Source organism: Pongo pygmaeus, chromosome 4 (assembly GCF_028885625.2).
Source record: "Pongo pygmaeus isolate AG05252 chromosome 4, NHGRI_mPonPyg2-v2.0_pri, whole genome shotgun sequence".
Taxonomy (NCBI): Eukaryota; Metazoa; Chordata; class Mammalia; order Primates; family Hominidae; genus Pongo; species Pongo pygmaeus.
In genome coordinates, this window is record NC_072377.2 from 181,735,931 (window position 1) to 181,757,705 (window position 21,775).

General features: G+C 45.0%; 1 protein-coding gene across 7 annotated transcripts in view; it reads right to left on the reverse strand.

Moving 5' to 3' along the window:
• The window catches only part of ZNF346 (zinc finger protein 346), a 58,092-nt gene that overhangs the window by 17,432 nt on the left and 18,885 nt on the right, over positions 1-21,775 (reverse strand). For 2 of the 7 annotated variants that reach the window (XM_054489611.2, XM_054489610.2), the window contains exons 2-3: positions 21,042-21,145; positions 20,401-20,493 (exon numbers count right to left, since the gene is read on the reverse strand). In XM_054489611.2, the coding sequence (XP_054345586.1) occupies positions 20,401-20,493; positions 21,042-21,145 (197 nt within the window). Of the gene's footprint in view, positions 1-32; positions 127-5,249; positions 5,696-11,199; positions 11,434-17,730; positions 17,876-20,400; positions 20,494-21,041; positions 21,146-21,775 lie in introns of those variants that run through there. The other 5 variants (XM_054489608.2, XM_054489604.2, XM_054489607.2 and 2 more) reach the window with 5 other exon arrangements.

Consider the following 21,775-nt stretch of genomic DNA (forward strand, 5'->3'; position numbering starts at 1 on the left):
GGATCCTAGAATTTCAAAAAATGGTTACTTACTGGTTCTTGTGTTTGAAGCCGCTGACATGAGCTTGGTACTGTTCTATGGAGTTCAGCACTATCTTACATGTTTTGCAGGGGTAGCCCTTTCCAGCTGAAACACATCAAAATCAAGATCTTAGTAATCCAGAAAGAAGGAAGCAGAAGACTGTTGCTTTTCAGAGTGTACAAATGCCCTTCTAAGGACGGACAGGTGAGGTGAGGTGAGGTTGCTGGCCCTGATGAGAACCCAGAGGCCACAGTGCTCAGGAGGCACAGACTGTGTGCCTATGTGCTTCCTGGGGTTGGGAAGATCCTCATTCCTGTGTCCCTCGTCCCAGCATAGAGCCTGGCCCAGACTAGCTGTCTGCTGAGTGATAAAAGAATGACAGAACAGAGAGGTGACATTTGGTCTAACTGTCTTTTCTACCTTGACTGTGCTGAGTGGCCTCATTAAGGATGCCCTTCACTGAGAGATCTCTGGGAAGGTGCCACTCTCCTAGGGCTTGCAGTAACAGTAATTAATGAGAACGCTGGTTATGATAATCAATCTGTCTTTCTACCCTGGGAATCACAGACCCTATCTCACTTTACCAGGGCTGCTCCAATGACAAAGTGGCTTTTCCCACATGGTCTGGTAGTGAGTGAGGAGCCAGGATAGGGAACTGAACTGCTGGTTCTGCTTTCAGGTGATCTTAGCTAGATCCCTTCCTTTCTTCTGATCCTTAGCTTTTCTTTTCTTTTTTTTTTTTTTTTAAAACAGAGTCTCGCTCTGTGGCCAGGCTGGAGTGCAGTGGCGCGATCTCGGCTCACTGCAACCTCTGCCTCCCAGGTTCAAGGGATTCTCCTGCTTCAGCCTCCCAAGTAGCTGGAACTACAGGCGTGTGCCACCACACCCAGCTAATTTTTGTATTTCTGGTAGAGACAGGGTTTTACCATGTAGGCCATGATGGTCTCTCTCTCTTGACCTCGTGATCCACCTGTCTAGGCCTCCCAAAGTGCTGGGATTATAGGCGTGAGCTACCGCACCCGGCCTGATCCTTAGCTTTTCTTAACCTCAAACCAATTATACTGCAACTTATTTTTTTTTTGAGACAGAGTCTTGCTCTGTCGCCCAGGCTGGAGTGCAGTGGTGTGATCTTGGCTCACGGCAAGCTCCGCCTCCCGGGTTCACGCCATTCTCCTCCGTGTCCTGAGTAACTGGGACTACAGGCGCCTGCCACCACGCCCGGCTAATTTTTTTTTGTATTTTTAGTAGAGACGGGGTTTCACTGTGTTAGCCAGGATGGTCTTGATCTCCTGACTTCATGATCCACCCGCCTCGGCCTCCCAAAGTGCTGGGATTACAGGCGTAAGCCACCACGCCCAGCCCATAACTTATTTATTTATTTAGAGACGGAGTTTCGCTGTTGTTGCCCAGGCTGGGGTGCAATGGCGTGATCTCCGCTCCCTGCAACCTCCGCCTCCCGGGTTCAACCGATTCTCCTGCCTCAGCCTCCCAAGTAGCTGGGACTACAGGTGCGCACCACCGTGCCTGGCTAATTTTTCTATTTTTAGTAGAGACAGGGTTTCACTATGTTGGCCAGGCTGGTCTCAAACTCCTGACCTCAGGTGATCTGCCCGCCTTGGTCTCCTCCCAAAGTGCTGGGATTACAGGAGTTGAGCCACTGTGCCCAGCCCCACAACTTATTTTTGATTTTTTTGAGATGGAGTCTCATTCTGTCACCCAGGCTGGAGTGCAGTGGAGGCACCTCCGCCTCCTGGGTTCAAGCGATTCTCCTGCCTCAGCCTCCCGAGTAGCTGAGATTACAGGCGCGCACCACCATGCCTGGCTAATTTTTGTATTTTTAGTAGAGATGGGGTTTCACCATGTTGGCCAGGCTGATCTTGAACTCCTGACCTCGTGATCCACCTCGACCTCCTAAAGTGCTAGGATTACAGGCGTGAGCCACCGTGCCCGGCCACACCTGGGTAATTTTTGTATTTTCTTTTTTTTGTAGAGATGGGGTTTTGCCATGTTGCCCAGGCTCCAAACTTCTTTACATTGGAACCAGGATGATCTGCCCATAAAGCTCAAACTGGCAACGGCTTCCCAGTGCTCTCAGGGTAAAGGCCCACCTCCCTAACATGACCCACAAAGTCATGTGTGGACATCTGCTCATTTCCTCTGCATCACTATGCCCCATACTATCCTACTTGCCCTGTGGGGTGCCTTTCTTGATCCCTGCTCCCCCATCTTATCTCCTCTCATTTTATGTGCCCATAGTCTTGCATTTGTCTTTTTTTCTGAAGTTTGTCACAGTTGTAACTATTTGCTCAATGCCTGTCTTCTCTGCTAGACTGTAAGCTCCATAAGAACACGGACAATACCTGTCTTGTTTACTACATATATACCACAATGCCTGGCACATATTAGGTGAAGTCCAATACTTATTGACTATATGAATTTAGTAAGACTTGAAAACTTGTCCTGTATATAAAAGCTGAAGAAACTGGGGGACCAGCATGGGGCTCAGAAAGCAGCTCTACTGAGTGGGAGACAAGACCCTAATTAGGGAAAGTAATGGGGTGAAGCAGAGGAGGATTTCAGTAACCTGGAGGGGACATTCAATGCTCTGGGGGCAAGAAGGATTTGCCTGAATGCTATGCAGGTTTTAGTTCTGCCCTTCTTGGGTAAATATGAGAGAAACACAAGCCTGGAGTATAAAACCACTCTAAGGCTTATTTGATCTGCGTGATAGATGATGCATTTGCCCCTGGTGGGATTTGGATACCCTGGGTAATCTTACAGTAGATCCATACTTGCCATGAGACACTTGTCAGGGACCCACAGGAACTATTCTCTGGATCCAACACAGAACTACATTGGGTTTCAATGTGGGCTCTGGCTCTGCCACTCTTTAGTGTGGAACCCTGGGCAATCACTTCACCTTTCTGGTTTTAATATCCTCATCTGTAAAATGGGGATAATCAAAGTTGTTCAACAGTTATTGTCAGGATCAAATCAGGTAATTAAATGTGAGAGCACCTAGCCCAAGCCCTGGACTATAACACCTATCAGTAAGTGTTAGATGACTTGACTAAATGAATGAACTAAATGAATGAATGGCCTTGAACGAAGCCAGCAGGGAGAAGTCAAGCTGTTAAGAAACCTAAATAGGCCGGGCACGATGGCTCATGCCTGTAATCCCAGCAGTTTGGGAGGGCGAGACGGGTGGATCACTTGAGGCCAGGAGTTCCAGACCAGCCTAGCCAACCCGGTGAAACCCTGTCTCTACAAAAACAAAAACACCTAAATTCTTTGCTAAGGTAGAATCCTTGTCAGCTGAAGTCATTGCCTGCATATTCTAGGTCAACAGCCCACCTCTGTAAGAAGGGGGACAGAGTGGGGCTCAGTGCCTCTGCTAGACATCCTACACTTGGAGAGCCTCCTGCCAAATATGCTGAGAGCTGGAGACAGGTGGAAGGAGTGTAAAGTTTGGAGCCACACAGAGCTAAAGACCCACAGTGATATCAACATTTATTAACATCAAGGTCTTATCAGCTGTATGAGCTTGAACCATTCACTCTGGGTCTCAACCTCTTTATTTGTGAAGTGGTCGAAATCATATCTATTTATAGGAACATGTGGAGATTAAAATTATAATGTATATATTCCTATCAAAAGGGGATCTAATACCCCTGCCTCTCTGCCTAGTTAATTTATTTTATTTTATTTTTTTGAGATGGAGTTTCGCTTTTGTTGCCCAGGCTGGAGTGCAATGGTGCGATCTCGGCTCACTGCAACCTCCGCCTCCCAGATTCAAGCAATTCTCCTGCCTCAGCCTCCCGAGTAGTTGAGATTACATGCATGCACCACTACGCCCAGCTAATTTTGTATTTTTAGTAGAGATGGGGTTTCTCCATGTTGAGGCTGGTCTCGAACTCCTGACCTCAGGTGATCCACCTACCTCAGCCTCCCAAAGTGCTGGAATTACAGGCGTGAGCCACCGCGCCCGACTATTTTTTTTTTTTGAAATAAAAAAAGTATCGATATTCTTCAAATCCAAGTCCTCTTGAAAATCTATGACCTCAGGCTGGGCATGGTGGCTCATGCCTGTAATCCCAGCACTCTGGGAGGCCGAGGCGGCCACATCACCTGAGGTCAGGAGTCTGAGACCAGCATGGCCAACATGGTGAAACCCCGTCTCTACTAAAAATACAAAATTAGCCGGCCGTGGTGGTGCATGCCTATAATCCCAGATACTTGGGAGGCTGAGGCAGGAGAATTGCTTGAACCCAGGAGGTGGAGGTTGCGGTAAGCCGAGATCGTGCCATTGCATTCCAGCATGGGCAATAAGAGCGAAATTCTGTCTCAATAAATAAATAAATAAATAAGAAAATCTATGACCTCAGAGTGAAGGTATAGAACACCTGATTTTTCTTTCTTTTTTTTTTGAGACAGGGTCTCACCCCGTCACCCAGACTGGAATGCAGTGGCACAATCTTGGCTCACCACAGTCTCCGCCTCCCAGGCTCAAGCAATTCTCCTGCCTCAGCATCCTGAGTAGCTGGGATTACAGGTGCACACCACCACGCCTGGCTAATTTTTTTGTATTTTTAGTAGAGACAGGGTTTTGCCATGTTGACCAGGCTGGTGTTGAACTCCTGACCTCAAATGATCCACCCACCTCGGCCTCCCAAAGTGCTGGGATTACAGGTGTGAGCCACTGCGCCCGGCTGAGAACACTGGATTTTAAAGTCATGTTATTTGGCTTGATTGCCACCTGCATCTCTAATTGATAATACACAACTTAGTTTTAGAGTCTTTATTTGTTCTACATAAAGACCAAAAAAAAGAGAAAAAATAAAACTTAAAAGAAAAAGAGACACAGGTCTTTTTTTTTGAGACAGAGTTTTACTGTTGTCACCCGGGGTGGAGTGCAATGGTGCGATCTCAGTTCACTGCAACCTCCGCCTCCCGGGTTCGAGTGATCCTCCTGCTGGGATTACAGGCGCCCACCACCACACCCAGCTAATTTTTTGTATTTTTAGTGGAGATGGGGGTTTCACCAGGTTCGCCAGGCTGGTCTCGAACTCCTGACCTCAGGTGATCCATCCGCCTCGGCCTCCCAAAGTGCTGAGATTACAGGAGTGAGCCATCACACCCAGCCACAGAGGTCTTTTTATAATATGTTCCTCTATGTATTTAAAAACTTGAAATAACTAGCATAAAATGAATATTCCGTTCAGTAATAATTTCTTATTTTTAATTTTTATTTTTTATTTATTTTATTATACTTTAAGTTCTAGGGTACATGTGCACAACGTGCAGGTTTGCTACATACGTATACATGTACCATGTTGGTGTGCTGCATCCATTAACTAGTCATTTACATTAGGTATATCTCCTAATGCTATCCCTCGGCCTGGGTCTGTGATGTTCCCCACCCTGTGTCCAAGTGTTCTCATTGTTCAATTCCCACCTGTGAGTGAGAACATGCAGTGTTTGGTTTTCTGTGCTTGCGATAGTTTGCTCAGAATGATGGTTTCCAGCTTCATCCATGTCCCTACAAAGGACATGAACTCATCCTTTTTTACGGCTGCATAGTATTCCATGGTGTGTATATGCCACATTTTCTTAATCCAGTCTATCATTGATGGACATGTGGGTTGGTTCCAAGTCTTTGCTATTGTGAATAGTGCTGCAATAAACATACATGTGTCTTTATAGCAGCATGATTGATAATCCTTTGGGTATATACCCACTAATGGGATGGCTGGGTCAAATGGTATTTCTAGTTCTAGATCCTTGAGGAATCGCCACACTGTCTTCCACAATGGTTGAACTAGTTTACAGTCCCACCAACAGTGTAAAAGTGTTCCTATTTCTCCACATCCTCTCAAGCACCTGTTGTTTCCTGGCTTTTTAGATTCTTTGTAGATTTTTTTTTTTTTGAGATGGAGTCTCGCTCTGTCGCCCAGTGCAGTGGTGTGATCTCAGCTCACTGCAACCAGGTTCAAGAGATTCTCCTGATTCAGCCTCCTGAGTAGCTGGGACTACAAGCGCATGCCACCACACCCAGCTAATTTTTTTTTTTTTTTGAGACAGAGTCTGGCTTTTTTGCCCAGGCTGGAGTGCAGTGGCACGATCTCGGCTCACCGCAACCTCCTCCTCCTGGGTTCAAGTGATTCTCGTGCCTCAGCCTTCAGAGTAGCTGGGATTACGGATGCATGCCACCATGCCTGGCTAATTTTTGTATTTTTAATAGAGACGGGGTTTCTCCATGTTGGTCAGACTGGTCTCCAGCTCCCGACCTCAGGTGATCTGCCTGCCTCGGCCTCCCAAAGTGCTGGGATTACAGGTGTGAGCCACCGCACCCGGCCAATTTTTGTATTTTTAGTAGAGACGGGGTTTTGCCATCTTGGCCAGGCTGGTCTCGAACTCCTGACCTCAAGTGATCCACCTATCTTGGCTTCCTAAAGTGCTGGGATTACAGGCGTAAGCCATTGTGCCTGGCCCTAGTTTTTGATTTTAATCAATAAGTTATTCCTGAGGCAGGGGGAGATACTTTGCTGGTTCAAATTAAAAAGGACTCAACAAGGCCAAATTTATGTTAAGAAAACAGAAACAGAACCTTTGGAAAAGCCTAATATTTTTCTCCTACCAAGTCTTTCTAGACTGGACACCAGGATGTTGAAAATACTGACATTACCCCTTTATTATCAAAGATATAGAGTCAATTTCCAGTTTCCACACATTTATGAAGCAACTTTCTCAAGTTCTTTTAGTGCCCAAAATTTCACAGATAGCTGTATGAAGTCTCAAAAAAATCTACATATTAGGGCCGAGTGTGGTGGGTTCGCGCCTGTAATCCCAGCACTTTGGGAGGCCAAGGCAGGTGGATCACCTGAGGTCAATAGTTTGAGACCAGCCTGGCCAACATGATGAAACCCCGTCTCTACTAAAAATACAAAAATTAGCGGGGTTTGGTGGTGGGTGTCTATAATCCCAGCTACTCAGGAGGCTGAGGCAGGAGAATTGCTTGAACCCAGGAGGTAGAGGTCGCAGTGAGCTGAGATTGCACCATTGCATTCCAGCCTGGGTGACAGAATGAGAGTCTGTCTCAAAAAAAAACTACATATTTGTAAATGTAATATATAATAGTAATATGTAGCAAAATCTACATATTAGTAAAATTTCAATACAATTTTTTACTTTTCAGAAAGGTATCTTTACCATAAAGAACCTACTATTTCTTAATTTATAGAACCAGTTTTTACCCAGAAATCTAAGTAAATTGAATTAGTTAAGTTCACTTGAGGTCTTTCTGTTCTGGAGTAATAGATTATACTATGCAATCATTACAGTAGCCCTGCCACCACTCCCCACTCAACATCTGCAGATTTGCTTTCCATGGTTTCAGTTATCTGTGGTCAACTGCAGTCCAAAAATATGAAATAAAAAATGCCGGCCAGGCACGGTGGCTCACGCCTGTAATCCCAGCACTTTGGGAGGCCGAGCTGTGTGGATCACAAGGTCAGGAGTTCAAGACCAGCCTGGTCAACATGGTGAAACCCTGTCTCTACTAAAAATAAAAAAAATTAGCCAGGCATGGTGGTGGCCACCTGTAATCCCAGCTACATGGGAGGCTGAGGCAGAAGAATTGCTTGAAACTGGAAGGTGGAGGTTCCAGTGAGCTGAGATGGCACTGCTGCACTCCAGCCTGGGCAACAAGAGCAAAAGTCCATCTCAAAAAAGAAAAAGAATAAATAAATAAATAAATAAAAAATAGCCAGATCGGGCATGGTGGCTCATGTCTGTAATCCCAGCACTTTGGGAGGCCAAGGTGGGTGGATCGCTTGAGCCCAGGAGTTCAAGACCAGCCTGGGCAACATGGAGAGACTCTAGCTCTACAAAAAATAAAAAAGTAGCCAGGTGTGGTGGCGCACGCCTGTGGTTAAGCAATTTGGGAGGCTGAGGTGGGAGGAATGCTTGAGTCTGGGAGGTCATGACTGCAGTGAGCCATAATTGTGCACTGCACTCCAGCCTGTGTGACAGAGAAGACCCTATCTCAAAAAAAAAAAAAAAATTCCAGAAGTAAACAATTCATAAGTTTTTTAAAGTGCTGGCTATTCTGAGTAGCATGATGAAATCTCAAGCTATCCCATTCTACTCTGTTTAGGATGTCAGTCATCCCTTTGTTCACCACACTGTATACGCTATCTGCTCATTAGTGCCTTAGCCATGTTGGTTCTCAGAGAGAAAAACACAGTATACAGAGGGTTTGATATTATCCACCATTTCAGGCATCCACGGGGGGTTTTGAAACATATCCCCTATGGATTAGGCATGGACTAGTATATTCTAAAAACATGTTAGTATGTCACAAAATGTTAAAATATACATAGATTTTGAAATGTTTTAAGAATACAATTGGAATGTACAGTAAAAAGGCAGCAAATATTTTCTCCCAGTGAATTCACAGCAAACAAGAACACACGTAAGAAAAACTCATCAAGGTCGATATTTTTCTCCCTCTCTTAACAGTATAATATTCATGAAAACTGAATTTCTTCCAGGTCTTTTTTAATTACCCTTAATGTATTAGAAATGGTCCAGTCAACTTTAAGGAATGCTCATTTTAAAACAGCATTAAAAGTACCAAAATACATAAATACTTTGGGCAAGACTTAAATGCATACTTGATAAAAGCAGCCTGGGTGTAGCGGCTCATGCCTGTAATCACAGCACTTTGGGCGGCCAAGGTAGAAGGATGACTTGAGCCTAAGAGTTCATGACCAGCTTAGGCAACATACAGAGACCCTGTTATTTTATTTTATTTTTTTTGAGATGGAGTCTTGCTGCTCTTTTGCCAGGCTGGAGTGCAGTGGCGCGATCTTGGATCACTGCAACCTCCACCTCCCAGGTTCAAGCGATTCTCCTGCCTCAGCCTCCTGAGTAGCTGGGACTATAGGCGTGTGCCACCACGTCCAGCTAATTTTTGTATTTTTAGTAGAGACTGGGTTTCACCATATTGGCCAGGATGGTCTCGCTCTCTTGACCTCATGATCCACCTGCCTTGGCCTCCCAAAGTGTTGGGATTACAGGTGTGAGCCACTGCACCCAGCAAGAGACCCTCTTAAAAAAAAAAAAAAGGTAAAAACAAGGAATTCATCCTTTACCAATGAGTGGTGAATGGATCCTGCAAGTCAGGAGAAGATTTCCATGCTTTCTCTCGCTCTATAGATGTTCCTTGACTTACAATGGGGTTACATCTGGATAAACTTATTACCAATTGCTGCCTAGCAGTGCAAGAGAAGTACAGTTTCTACTCAACATCTATTGCTTTCACACCATCGTAAAGTTGAAAAAAATCATAAAGCTGAACCATAGGAAGTTGGGGACCATGTGTACGTATAGTTTTAGTAGTTTTTCTTGGTACCAGTATCTCCTTAACATAACCACAACCAAAGAATGGGGGAAGCAAAACTTTAATGTAGGGGTCTAACTTCTGCTGATAGGAAGCAACCTTTTCTCTCTCAGGGGGTTCACCTTTGTAGAGGTATAAAGTAAGAACTATTAGACCCTGATCTAATCCGCTAAGGGTCCTTGGCCCAAATCTGGCTTGCAGACAGGTCTGACTTACACAGGGTTTAAAAATAGTTTTTTTTTTGGCTGGGCTCGGTGGCTAATGCCTCTAATCCCACCACTTTGGGAGGCCATGGCGGGTGGATCACTTGAGGTCAGGAGTTCGAGACCATCCTGGCCAACATGGTGAAACTCTTGTCGCTACTAAAAATACAAAAAAATTAGCCGGAAATTAGCCATGCGGGGTGGCACGTAACTGTAATCCCAGCTACTCAGGAGGCTGAGGCATAAGAATCGCTTGAACTCAGGAGGCAGATGTTGCAGCGAGGTGAGATAGTGTCACTGTACTCCAGCCTGGGAGACAGAGTGACTGTCTCAAAAAAAAAAAATTGTATTTTTGATACATGTTCTCACTCTTACTCAGGTTGGAATGCAGTGGCACAATCATATCTCACTTTAGCCTTGACCTCCTGGGCTCAAGTTATCCTCCCACCTCAGCTTTCCCAAGGTGCTGGGACTACAGACATGCGCCACCATGCCCAGCTAATATTTAAAATTTTTAGTAGAGATGGGATCTCACCATGTTGGCCAGGCTGGTCTTGAACTCTTGGGTTCAAGTGATCCTCCTACCTTGGCATCCCAAAGTGTTTGGATTACAGCATAAGCCACTATGCCTGGCTGGGCTTAAAAATTTTTAAATTTAGTTACACATTTAAAAATCAGAGGGGCCAGGCATGGTGGCTCACACCTGTAATCCTAGCACTTTGGGAGGCTGAGGCGGACAGATCACGAGGTCAGGAAATTGAGACCATCCTGGCCAACATGGTGAAACCTTGTCTCTACTAAAAATACAAAAATTAGCCGGGCGTGGTGGTGTGTGCCTGTAGCCCCAGCTACTCGGGAGGCTGAGGCAGGAAAATCGTTTGAACCCGGGAGGCAGAGCCTGCAGTGAGCTGAGATCGCGCCGCTGCACTCCAGCCTGGGTGACAGAGGGAGACTCCGTCTCAAAAAACACAAACACAAAAACAAAAACAGAGGGATTTCTATATAAATCTGGCTTTCCAGAGTCTTTTGAAAACCTGAAAGAGGGCTGGGTGTGGTGGCTCACGCCTGTAATCCTAGCACTTTGGGAGGCCGAGGCGGGCAGATCACGAGGTCAGGAGATCGAGACCATCCTAGCTAACATGGTGAAACCTCATCTCTACTAAAAATACAAAAAAATTAGCTGGGCATGGTGGCAGGCGCCTGTAGTCCCAGCTACTCAGGAGGCTGAGGCAGAAGGATGGCATGAACCCGGGAGGCGGAGCTTGCAGTGAGCCAAGATCGCGCCACTGCACTCCAGCCTAGGCGACAGACCAAGACTCTGTCTCAAAAAAAAAAAAAAAAAAGAAAACCTGAAAGATATGGTAACAGCTGAGTAGGAATGGCATTCACTCTTCAGCTGACCACATCCCCTTCCTGGCTCTCATTTTAATTTCTCATCTGGCTTCTGTAGGCATCTGAGTTTGCAAACCCTACTTACAAGACCTAAGGAGGAAAAGCAGAACGTCGGCTGGTCCGGGGAGCCCCAGTGGCCAAACCCTGGTCCAGCTCTGGGTGTGAGCTAGGCCCCCTCACCTGGAAAGTCAGTGACAGCAGGGTCCGCCAGCCGCCCATAGCGTGCCATTAGTTTGAGCTTGGTCTCCTGTTTTCTGTGTTTCTTGCCCACATAATGTTGTTGAGCCATGACAGGGTCGTTGAAAGTTGCATGGCAGAGGCTGCAGAACTTGTCTGGGTCTATCATCTCTCTATTCTGGTGCAAGGCTAAGGTGGAGGCCACAAGGAAAGGATTTGTAAGGCGTTTCGACAGAGCTGTGGTGAGAGAGTTCAAACAGAAACAATGAAAAAACCCAGAAGGTGCCAGGCTTTTGAGTATGCTGAATAGAAAGGGCTGTGACACCAGTTAATCCTACTGCAGATGTGGCACTGCCTGTGTGAATCACACAGGTGAATGCATTCTCTAATTGGGAAACCTGGGAAGATTTGAGGGAGCCCAAAGACTGGCTATTTCATTCAGCAGCTTTAACTACTTTAAGCCCACAAATCCTGATGTTTCTCATATTCTTAGGAGGCTCTGAACTTCTCCTATCAAGTTGCCAAATTACAATAGACTAGAGATGCATACTTGCACTCTTGCAGGGATACCTCAGCATTTCCCAGAACTTCACAGCAAGTGAGACATGAAGTTTGGGAGTTTTATTCTCATCCTTAAAGTAATACAGTTGCTGAGCTGGGAACCAATGCACAGACATAGAAATTGAGGCTTGAGTTCCTGGAGCTCATACAAGGTCATTCAGAAAAGGTAACCATACTAGGGATGCCTTTTATGCTACATTGCATATTATAGGCTGAGTAGAGAGAAAAGAGGACCATTAACATTTAGTTATGCGTTTTGCTCACACCTGTAATCCCAGCACTTCAGGAGGCCAAGGCCGGCGGATCACGAGGTCAAGAGATTGAGACCATCCTGGCCAACATGGTGAAACCCTGTCTCTCCTAAAAATACAAAAATTAGCTGGGCATGGTGGCGTATACCTGTAATCCCAGCTACTCTGGAGGCTGAGGTAGGAGAATCACTTCAACCCAGGAGGCGGAGGTTGCAGCGAGCCAAGATTGCGCCATTGCACTCCAGCCTGGGCGACAAGAGCGAAACTCCATCTCAAAAAAAAAAAAAAATTTAGTGATGTGTTTTGTACAATATTTTCTCCTTTGGTCCTCAGAACTACCCCAATGAGGTAGGTATCACTTTGCCACATTATTCAGAAAAACTGAGACTCAGATGAGTGAAGTGGCTTGCCCAAGGTGACCCAGCTAGTGAGTGAAGCCAGGTCTGTGACCCTAAAGCCTGTGCTCTCTTTGCTATGCCAGGCTGCCAGAGTGTGGCAAGACCTGAAGGCTATAGCTCTTACTTTCACCTTCAGAAAACATCCCTGATTCTGGCCAGTGAATTCAGTTAATCAGAGCCCGGTGTAGGCATACATGTGAGCCTCTTGTGCATCAACATATGGCTTGATGTTGACTCTAGGCTGCGCTGCTGCCTCATAAAGTGGATGCCACGACTCACTAACAAGTCCATGTGGCTGAAATGGTGTCAACCTAGCAACTACTGCTTTAAAAATGTGGGGCCCAGAAGCCCCCACCAGTGGTGGAGGACGGATGGGGCCCAGCAGGACTCACAGATGGTATGTCTCAGATGCTCTTCCATACCTGTATCACTTCAACCGGGGAAGTTTTGAGGATTTTGGGCAAGCCAGAAGAAATTTGCTGGCCTTTCCCACAATGGTTTTTCTAGGGAATTTCAGTTTCTCTGCTTGTTGATTTTGTTTCAGCAAGTCATTAAAAAAGTAATGTACATGTTGTAGAATATTTTATAATATGAGAAAATATTCTGTTTGTGGTGTTGAGTGTAAAAAAAGCAAGTTACAGGCTAGGAGCAATGGCTCGTGCCTGTAATCCCAGCACTTTGGGAGGTTGAGGCAGGCAGATGATCTGACTCAGGAGTTTTGAGACCAGCCTGGCCAACATGGTGAAACTCAGTCTCTACTAAAAAAAATACAAAATTAGCCGGGTGTGGTAGTGCATGCTATAATCCCAGCTACTCAGGAGGCTGAGGCAGAAGAACTGCTTGAGCAGGTGGATGGAGGCTGCAGTAAGCTGAGATTGTGCCATTGCACTCCACCCTGGGCGAAAAGAGTGAAATTCTGTCTCAAAAAAAAAAAAAAAGAAAAAGAAAAAGAAAAAAAAAACAAGTTACACATCAATCTGCTTCTTATGTCCTCAATTTTATAGAACAACAACAAACGCATAGGTGACAGCACGGAAAAAAGACCAAAAGCACAGAGTAGAGTGTGTCTCACTATTTTCCAACTTTTCCTTTCTTTTTTTTCTTTTTGAGATGGAGTTTTGCTCTTGTTGCCCAGGCTGGAGTGCAATGGCACGATCTTGGCTCACTGCAACCTCTGCCTCTGGGGTTCAAGCGATTCTCCTGCCTCAGCCTCCGAAGTAGCTGGGATTACAGGCATGCGCCACCATGCCCAGCTGATTTTGTATTTTTAGTAGAGACGGGGTTTCTCCATGTTGGTCAGGCTGGTCTCAAACTCCTGACCTCAGGTGATCTACCTGCCTCGGCCTCCCAAAGTGCTGGAATTAGAGAGCACCCGGCCTACTATTTTCCAACTTTTCTGTAATGAATGTAGATTTTTAACATCAGAAAAGAGGTATAATGGTTGTTAAGAGAGAATGGTCATTCTTTGAGATACTGAACAGAAGCATCAGAAGTGAAAGTGTAAGTCTAGAAGAACCATTTAATGCGCATCCAATAAAACGAGGCATATAGAGTCTGTTCTCAGAAAATAACCTGAAATGTAATAAAGTGTTCTACAGAGATGTTCACTGTAGTGTTATCTGTAACACCAAAAAGTGGGGGGTGGGGAGATTAAATGTTCAGCATTAGACGAATATTAAATGTAGTATGACAGTCACTAAAAATGCTTATAAAGAATTTTTTAATAACATGGGGAAATACAAATGCCATATTAAATAAAAAACATATAGAAGGCAATTGTATGGCCAGGTGCGATGGCTCACGCCTGTAATCCTAGCACTTCGGGAGGCAGAAGTGGGTGAATCACCTGAGATCAGGAGTTAGAGATCTGCCTGGCCAACATGCCGAAACCCCATCACTACTAATACAAAAATTAGGCAGGGCATGGTGGCTCACGCCTGTAATCCCAGGACTTTGGGAGGCTGAGGAGGGTGGATTACCTGAGGTCAGGAGTTTGAGACCAGCCTGACCAACATGGTGAAACCCATCTCTACTAAAAATACAAAACTGGCTGGGCACGGTGGCTCATGTCTGTAATCCCAGCACTTTGGGAGGCCGAGGTGGGTGGATCACCTGAGGTCAGGAATTCAAGACCATCCTGACCAATACGTTGAAACCCTGTCTCTATTAAAAATGCAAAAATTAACTGGGCATGGTGGCGGGTGCCGGTATTCCCAGCTACTCAGGAGGCTGAGTCAAGAGAATTGCTTGAACCCAGAGGGTGGAGGTTGCAGTGAGTCAAGGTTGCACCACTGCACTGCAGCCTAGGCGACAGCAAAACTCCATCTCAAAAAAACAAAAAAACAATATTAGCCGGGCATGGTGGTGAGCACCTGTAATCCTAGCTATTCAGGAGGTGGAAGCAGGAGAATCGCTTGAACCTGGTGGGGCAGAGTTTGCAGTGAGCTGAGATCGTGCCATTTCACTCCACCTTGGGCAAAAGAGGGAGAGTCCATCTCAAAAAAACAAATGACAAAAAACAAAAAACAAAAAAGAAGGCAATTGTACATACCATACGGTAAGATCATTGTTTGAGGCCAGGAGTTCAAGACCAGCCTGGGCAACATAGTGAAACCCCGTCTCTAATAAAAATACAAAAATTGGCCAGGCGCGGTGGCATGCGCCTGTAGTCCCAGCTACTTGGGAGGCTGAGGCAGAAGAATCGCTTGAACCCAGGAGGCGGAGGTTGCAGTGAGCCGAGATCGTGCCACTGCACTCCAGCCTGGGTGACAGAGCAAGACTTCATCTCAAAATAAATAAATAAATAAATAAATAAATAAAAATAAATAAATAAATAAATAAAAAATCCCACATGTGTAATCCATATGTGCATACTGGTATTTTGAAACATCACCAACATATTAACAGTATTTCTCTCTTGGTGGTAGGATTTGGGTGATATTTTACTTTCTTCTTTGTATCTTTTGCAATTGTTTGAAGTGGAATTATTCATAATGAGTATGCATTGTTTTTATAAAAACATTAAAGTTATTTAAAGTAGTCTGTTTATATGCACATATACACGGAGTTAACCTAGATATACACAAAACAAACATATGCACAGATGTACAAAGATACACATAACAATAAGATTATAGGAGAAACAGATTATAGGAGAAATCAAAATGTTAACAGTGTTTATCTGCGAATGGTAAAATTATGGGTAACTTTTCTTTCCATGTACCCATGTTTTCCTTATCTCTTACAACATGCTTATATTACTTTACATTAAAAAGTGTTTAATTTCAGAAATATAGTTATAAAGTTGTGTAATAACAGGAAATGTGCTGAAGCTGTAAACTGAAATGAAAAGTAAAAGCAGGACATAAAGGGCACCTGCATTACGATCACAACTATATAAAACAAAGCATGTGGCAAAAGCTGAAAGTGAATATGGAAAATAATCTCTTGAGTACGAAATTTCAGGGACAAGGCATAATGCAGAGAATTTTCCCATTTGTGGAAAGAGAAGTCTGTGACCTTATAAAATTGGGTTTTTTTTTTTTTTTTGAGACGAGGTCTTGCTCTGTCCCCCAGGCTGGTGTACAGTGGTGCGATCTCAGCTCACTGCAACCTCCGGCTCCCGGGTTCAAGCGATTCTCCTGCCTCAGCCTCCCAAGAAGCTGGGACTACAGGCTCTTGCCACCACACCCAGCTAATTTTTGTTATTTTTAGTAGAGATTGGGTTTCACCGTGTTGACCAGGCTGGTCTCGAACTCCTGACTTCAAGTGATCTGCCCACCTCGGCCTCCCAAAGTGCTGGGATTACAACAGGCATGAGCCACCATGCCCGGCCTATGTCCTATGTTTTTAATATACATTATTGTATCCTCACAACCGATGAAGTAGACAGTATTATTATCATTTTATAGGTTAGGCAGTTCACACACAAAAAAGTCATATAAACAGTAACAGTGCCAGGCTTTAAACCTGGGACTCTGTGACTTCAAAGTCCACATTCTGCTGTTTCATACCATGAATAACTAGATGTGGGTGTGATAAAAAGGTGTAATTATGAGTGGCCAGGTGTGGTGGCTCATGCCTGTAATCCCAGCACTCTGGGAGGCTGAGATGGGAGGATCACTTAAGGCCAGGAGTTCAAGACCAGCCTGAGCAATATAGTGACAAGCCATCTCTATTTAAAAAAAAGGTTTTGGCCGGTGTGGTGGCTCACGCCTGTAATCCTAACACTTTGGGAGGCCGAGGCAGGTGGATCACGAGGTCAGGAGTTTGAGACTATCCTGGCTAACACGGTGAAACTCCATTTCTACTAAAAAATACAAAAAAATTAGCCGGGCATGGTGGTGGGCGCCTGTAGTCCCAGCTACTTGGGAGGCTGAGGCAGGAGAATGGCATGAACCTGGGAGGTGGAGCTTGCAGTGAGCCGAGATTATGCCACTGCACTCTAACCTAGGCAACAGAGCGAGACTCCATCTCAAAAAAAAAAAAAAAAAAAAATTATGAGTGATTTTTCACTCTATCTTCAAAGGCTTCCAAAACACTGTTGTCAGTAAACACAAAAAGGATAATAGTATTACTAATAGTGTAGTCTACTTCTTGGTCCAAAATAGAGAAGCAAAAATTATCAAGAAAACAATGAAATAAACATCAAAGAAATTTCACTCTTGACTAACTGCAATTAGCAGAGGTTAAAACCCCAGAAAGTCAGGAGTTAATGAGATGAAAGTGAGGGCTGAGCCCTAGTCGTGACAAGATAAAGGGGGCTATTTCAGAAGTCACTGTACTGGGAATGAATTCATGGCAGTTACAGATTGTGGGGCAGTAGTAGCAGCACTGAAGTATTCAGCTTTGAAAGGCAAGTCCCTGTCTTGAGGAGAACAGGCAGCTTTTGAGGATTAAAGTGAGTAGGCCATAACCTGAGCATGTGAAAAAGACAAGGATTTAGCTTTCAACTTGGAACATGCAGTAATAAGGGCAGGTGGATCCTGGGATGGAAAAATCTAGTGGGAGAGGTAGGAGATAGAATGCTCTCATGGTATGCGTGGCCTGGAGGACTTTGGCACTCCTGAGTTATAATTATTAGTCAGGACAAAAGCTCAGGCTATAGAGAAAAACCTATAACCAAAGAAAGGGAGGTTAGGTGAGCATAATTCTGAGATTGCATTTCAATGAAGCTGGGTCTACTTGGAGATTTTTAAGGGTTCTCAAAAGCAATTCAACCTCTTCAAGTCTGTGGCCTCAGTGAGGATCTCTGTGAGCCCCTGGCAATAGTGCCCCGAGGACGGGAGGGGTCCCACTATAGCACTACTCAGGAAAACCAGTACCTTCCACCTTAGTGGACTGCTGCTTCAGCTTTAAGTTCTTTGCGTGGGTCTTCCCCAGGTAGTGCGACTGGGCCACGACAGGGGAGGAAAAGGTCATGTTACAGATGGGGCAGCACTGGTTCTTGTCTTTGCTTCTGCTGCTCTTCTGGTTGGAAGAAAGAACACAGGTCTGATCATACCACTGCCCCGCCAGAAAACCTTCAATGGTTCCCCACTGCCCATGACAGAATAGGCATTTATGGCCCCCCTCACACATTAACCCCAACCTACTTTCTAGATTCTTCTCCAGCTACTTCGTCCCAGGCTCTACTCACTATCCCCCACTTTATTCTCTGATGCTTCCTTGCTTTGCTTTGGCCATTCCTGCTGTCTAAAATGCGCTTCCTTCCTTTCCTGCTTGGCAGCGTGTCTGCTTAGCCTTCAAGACCCAATTTAAATATAAGCTTTTCTTCTGGGGGACTTTCTCTCAAAAAAAAAAAATCATTCAGTAAACAACTATCAAGTCCCTTTGTCTGTGTATTCCAGGAAGAATTAACCCTGCTCCTCTTCTGTACTCCCAGAGTACACTAAATAGACCTCTGTCATACCACTTGCCACACTAAACTGACAGTGTCATAGCTTAGGAGACTTTTCTGTGAACTCAAGTGTGACACTGGAACAGGGACTATTTGACTCATTTTTGTCTCCTATCCTTCACACCCAGCTGGAGTCTGGCACACAGTAGATGCTCAGAGTTTGCTGAACAAGTGGACCATTAGGTTTTTTTTTTTTTTAAGACAGGGTCTCACTCTGTTGCCCAGGCTGGAGTGTGGTGGCACGATCTCGGCTCACTGGAACCGCCACCTCCAGGGCTCAAGCAATTCTCCCACCCACTCCCGCAAGTAGCTAGACTACAGGAACATGCCATCACACCCGGCTAATTTTTGTATTTTTTATAGAGACGGGGTTTCACCATATTGCCTAGGGTGGTCTCGAATTCCCGAGCTCAAGCAATCCGCCCGCCTCAGCCACCTAAATTGCTAGGATTACAGGCATGAGCCACCGCACCCAGCCTCCCATTGCGTTCTACTTGTTGATCATGATTAGGCTAGAAAACCATGTATTTCAAGACTACATAAAGGGATCCCAACATCTCTCTCAGAAAGCCTGATCTCTGAATAGGGTGCAAAGATGTAAAATACCTTGCCCAGGGTCATAGAGTTTATCTTGCCTTTCTGAATTATAAATTGTGAGAAAAGGGCCAGGTATGGTGGCTCATACCTGTAATCCTGGTATTTCGGGAGCCTGAGGTGGGAGGATCACTTGAGACCAGGAATTTGAGACCAGCCTGGGCAACAAAGCGAGACCCTGTCTCTACGAAAAATTTTTTTAAAAAATCAGCCAGGTGGCTGGGCGCAGTGGCTCACACTTGTAATCCCAGCACTTTGGGAGGCTGAGGCAGGCAGATCACTTGAGATCAGAGGTTTAAGACCAGCCTGGCCAACCTGGTGAAACCCTGTCTCTACTAAAAATACAAAAATTAGCTGGGTGTGGTGGCGCACGCCTGTAGTCCCAGCTACTTCGGAGGCTGAGGCAGGGGAATCGCTTGAACCCAGGAGGTGGAGGTTGCAGTGAGCTGAGATCATGCCACTGCACTCCAGTTAGCCAGGTGTGGTGGTGTGTGCCTGTAGTCCTAGCTACTTGGGAGGGTGAAGTGGGAGGATCACTTGAGCTTGGGAGGTTGAGGCTGCAGTGAGCCATGATTGCACCACTGCACTCCAGCCTGGGTAACAGAGCCAGGTCCTGTCTCATAAATAGACAGATAGAGAAATAGAAAGGAGGGAAACCAGGGACAAATAAATAAATAATAAGAAGGGAAACCAGGGGATGAGTCCAGTAAATTTTGAGAAGAGATAAACAAGGACCTTCCTAACCTGTGGCTACTATAACAGGAGGTAGCAGTCTATAGAGTAAACTCTTATTTATTGAGCATCTACTAGGAATTGAAATTTTACCTCACAATACCCTTAAGAAGTAGGCATTATCTTTACTTTATGGGGGAAGTTCACAGAGGTTAAGTGACTTGGCCAAAGTCACCCGATCAGTAAGACACACAGTCAGCTTTGAGCCCTAGTCTGCTTAACTTCTCTTCCCATGATGAGATGGTACTCCTGAGGGATTGGGGGTTGCTTCAGCATAATGCTCATAATATTTCTGAACCAAAAAGCACATGTGATCACCTCTCAATCAGAGCAGACATTTGGAAAGGTGTTCCTTCTGCTTATTTATTCAAAACATTCAAGTGGTGAACTTAGTTCTTTTCCCTGGCCCTCAAGAAAGCAAGCAGCCTGGCTTCTTTCCACTTTCTCTTGTCTTGCTCTAACAAACCACTAGGCGGTAATATATAATACCAGCTCCATTACTGAGTCCCTACTATGTGCCAGGCTTTGAATTGGGTGCTTTTTATAAACCTGCCCTCAATTTTAGTTTCCAAAAATCCTGAAAGGTAGTTGATATTGCCATCCTCATTTTTATAGAGGAAGAAATCAAGGCTTTGTGAAGTAATAGACTTGCCCGAGTCACACAACAGGGCCAGGATTTGAAGCCAAGACAGTCTGACTTGTTCACCACACCAACCTGCTGGCTGGCTTCATCAGGAAGCAAGTGGGCTCAATATGGCAGCTGTATTACCTGATCTGAGTCTAGCTTCTTCGTTTCCCCCTTTAATGTCTCCATTCCATGGATTGCTAGGTATCTCTTCACTTTGTTGGCATGTTTTTTGCTCTGCAAAAACCCAGGAGAAAGATCAAAGATAGCCAAATGCCACTTCATACTTAAGGCACTCAAAAACACTTACGAGATTTTCATCTGATTCATCCTCACAAAAAGTTTTGAGGAGGAGGTGAGGGAAGTTTGAGTTCCTGCTCTGTGCAAGGCATTTTACAGCTACCAAATTTAATCTTCACAATCTATGAGAAAATTATGACCATTTCTACTTTATGGATGAGGAAACTATGTCTAAAAATGGTGAAGTTTCTTGCTCAAGATGAGTAGCAGAGTTTTGATTCAAAGTCAGATCTATTTAAAGCCAAAGCTCATACTTTATGCCATGCCAAGCTGCAAGGGAAGATACACATATAATGATCCTGATTTGGATAGGGGAGATGAGACTCAGGGAAATTAAGTCAATCTTCAAGTCACAAGCCAACATGCATGGAGGCAACATCTGGGTGGCTAAGCAGCAATTACACTTCACCATGCAAGCCAGAGAGAATTAGGGGTTTGGCACCAGGTCTGAAAAGAAACGCAGTTCTAAAAGTATGATGGCATACCTGGTAATGTGCCAGCTTCTGGGACTCAGAAATAAGCAAGGCGCAGCAAACCTTACACTGGGTGTTGGTGAAGAGACACTGGTTCTTCTGGATCATGTGCTCCACTACAGAGGGGAAAACAAGAAATCATTGAGTTGACAAACACTACCTCAACAGCACTGCCTTTGAACTCTGCCTCAAACACAGGCACTGAATGATGGGATGCCATATTAGGACACTGGCAGACCTCAGCCAGCCTTTCCTACTGCCGCCGTGACTCATGCTGTGTTCTCACGCCACCTACACTATTACTTATTTTATAATTTTATGTATGCCAACTTTCTTTACTTAGGAACTTCTTTTAAAAAGGAATCTTTAGATCATAAACTTAAGCAGATACCAATAAAAATAAATATGATAAAAATGAGGCTTGGAGCATTCCCCAGGAAGAAGAGAACAGCAACTGTGCTGAGAGGTTTTAAGATATGGTAGTACCCAACTGAAACTTCTTCCCAGACAGAATCAGGAGGACTGAAAGACTCGAAAAAGGAATACTTTTCTCATTGTTCTTGATCTGACTTTGAAACATTTAAAATCACATAACAGGGCGGGGCGTGGTGGCTCACGCCTGTAATCCTAGCACTTTGGGAGGCCAAGGTGGGCAGACCACCTGAGGTCAGGAGTTCAAGACCAGCCTGGCCAACATGGTGAAACCCTGTCTCTACTAAAAATACAAAAATTAGCCAGGTGTGGTG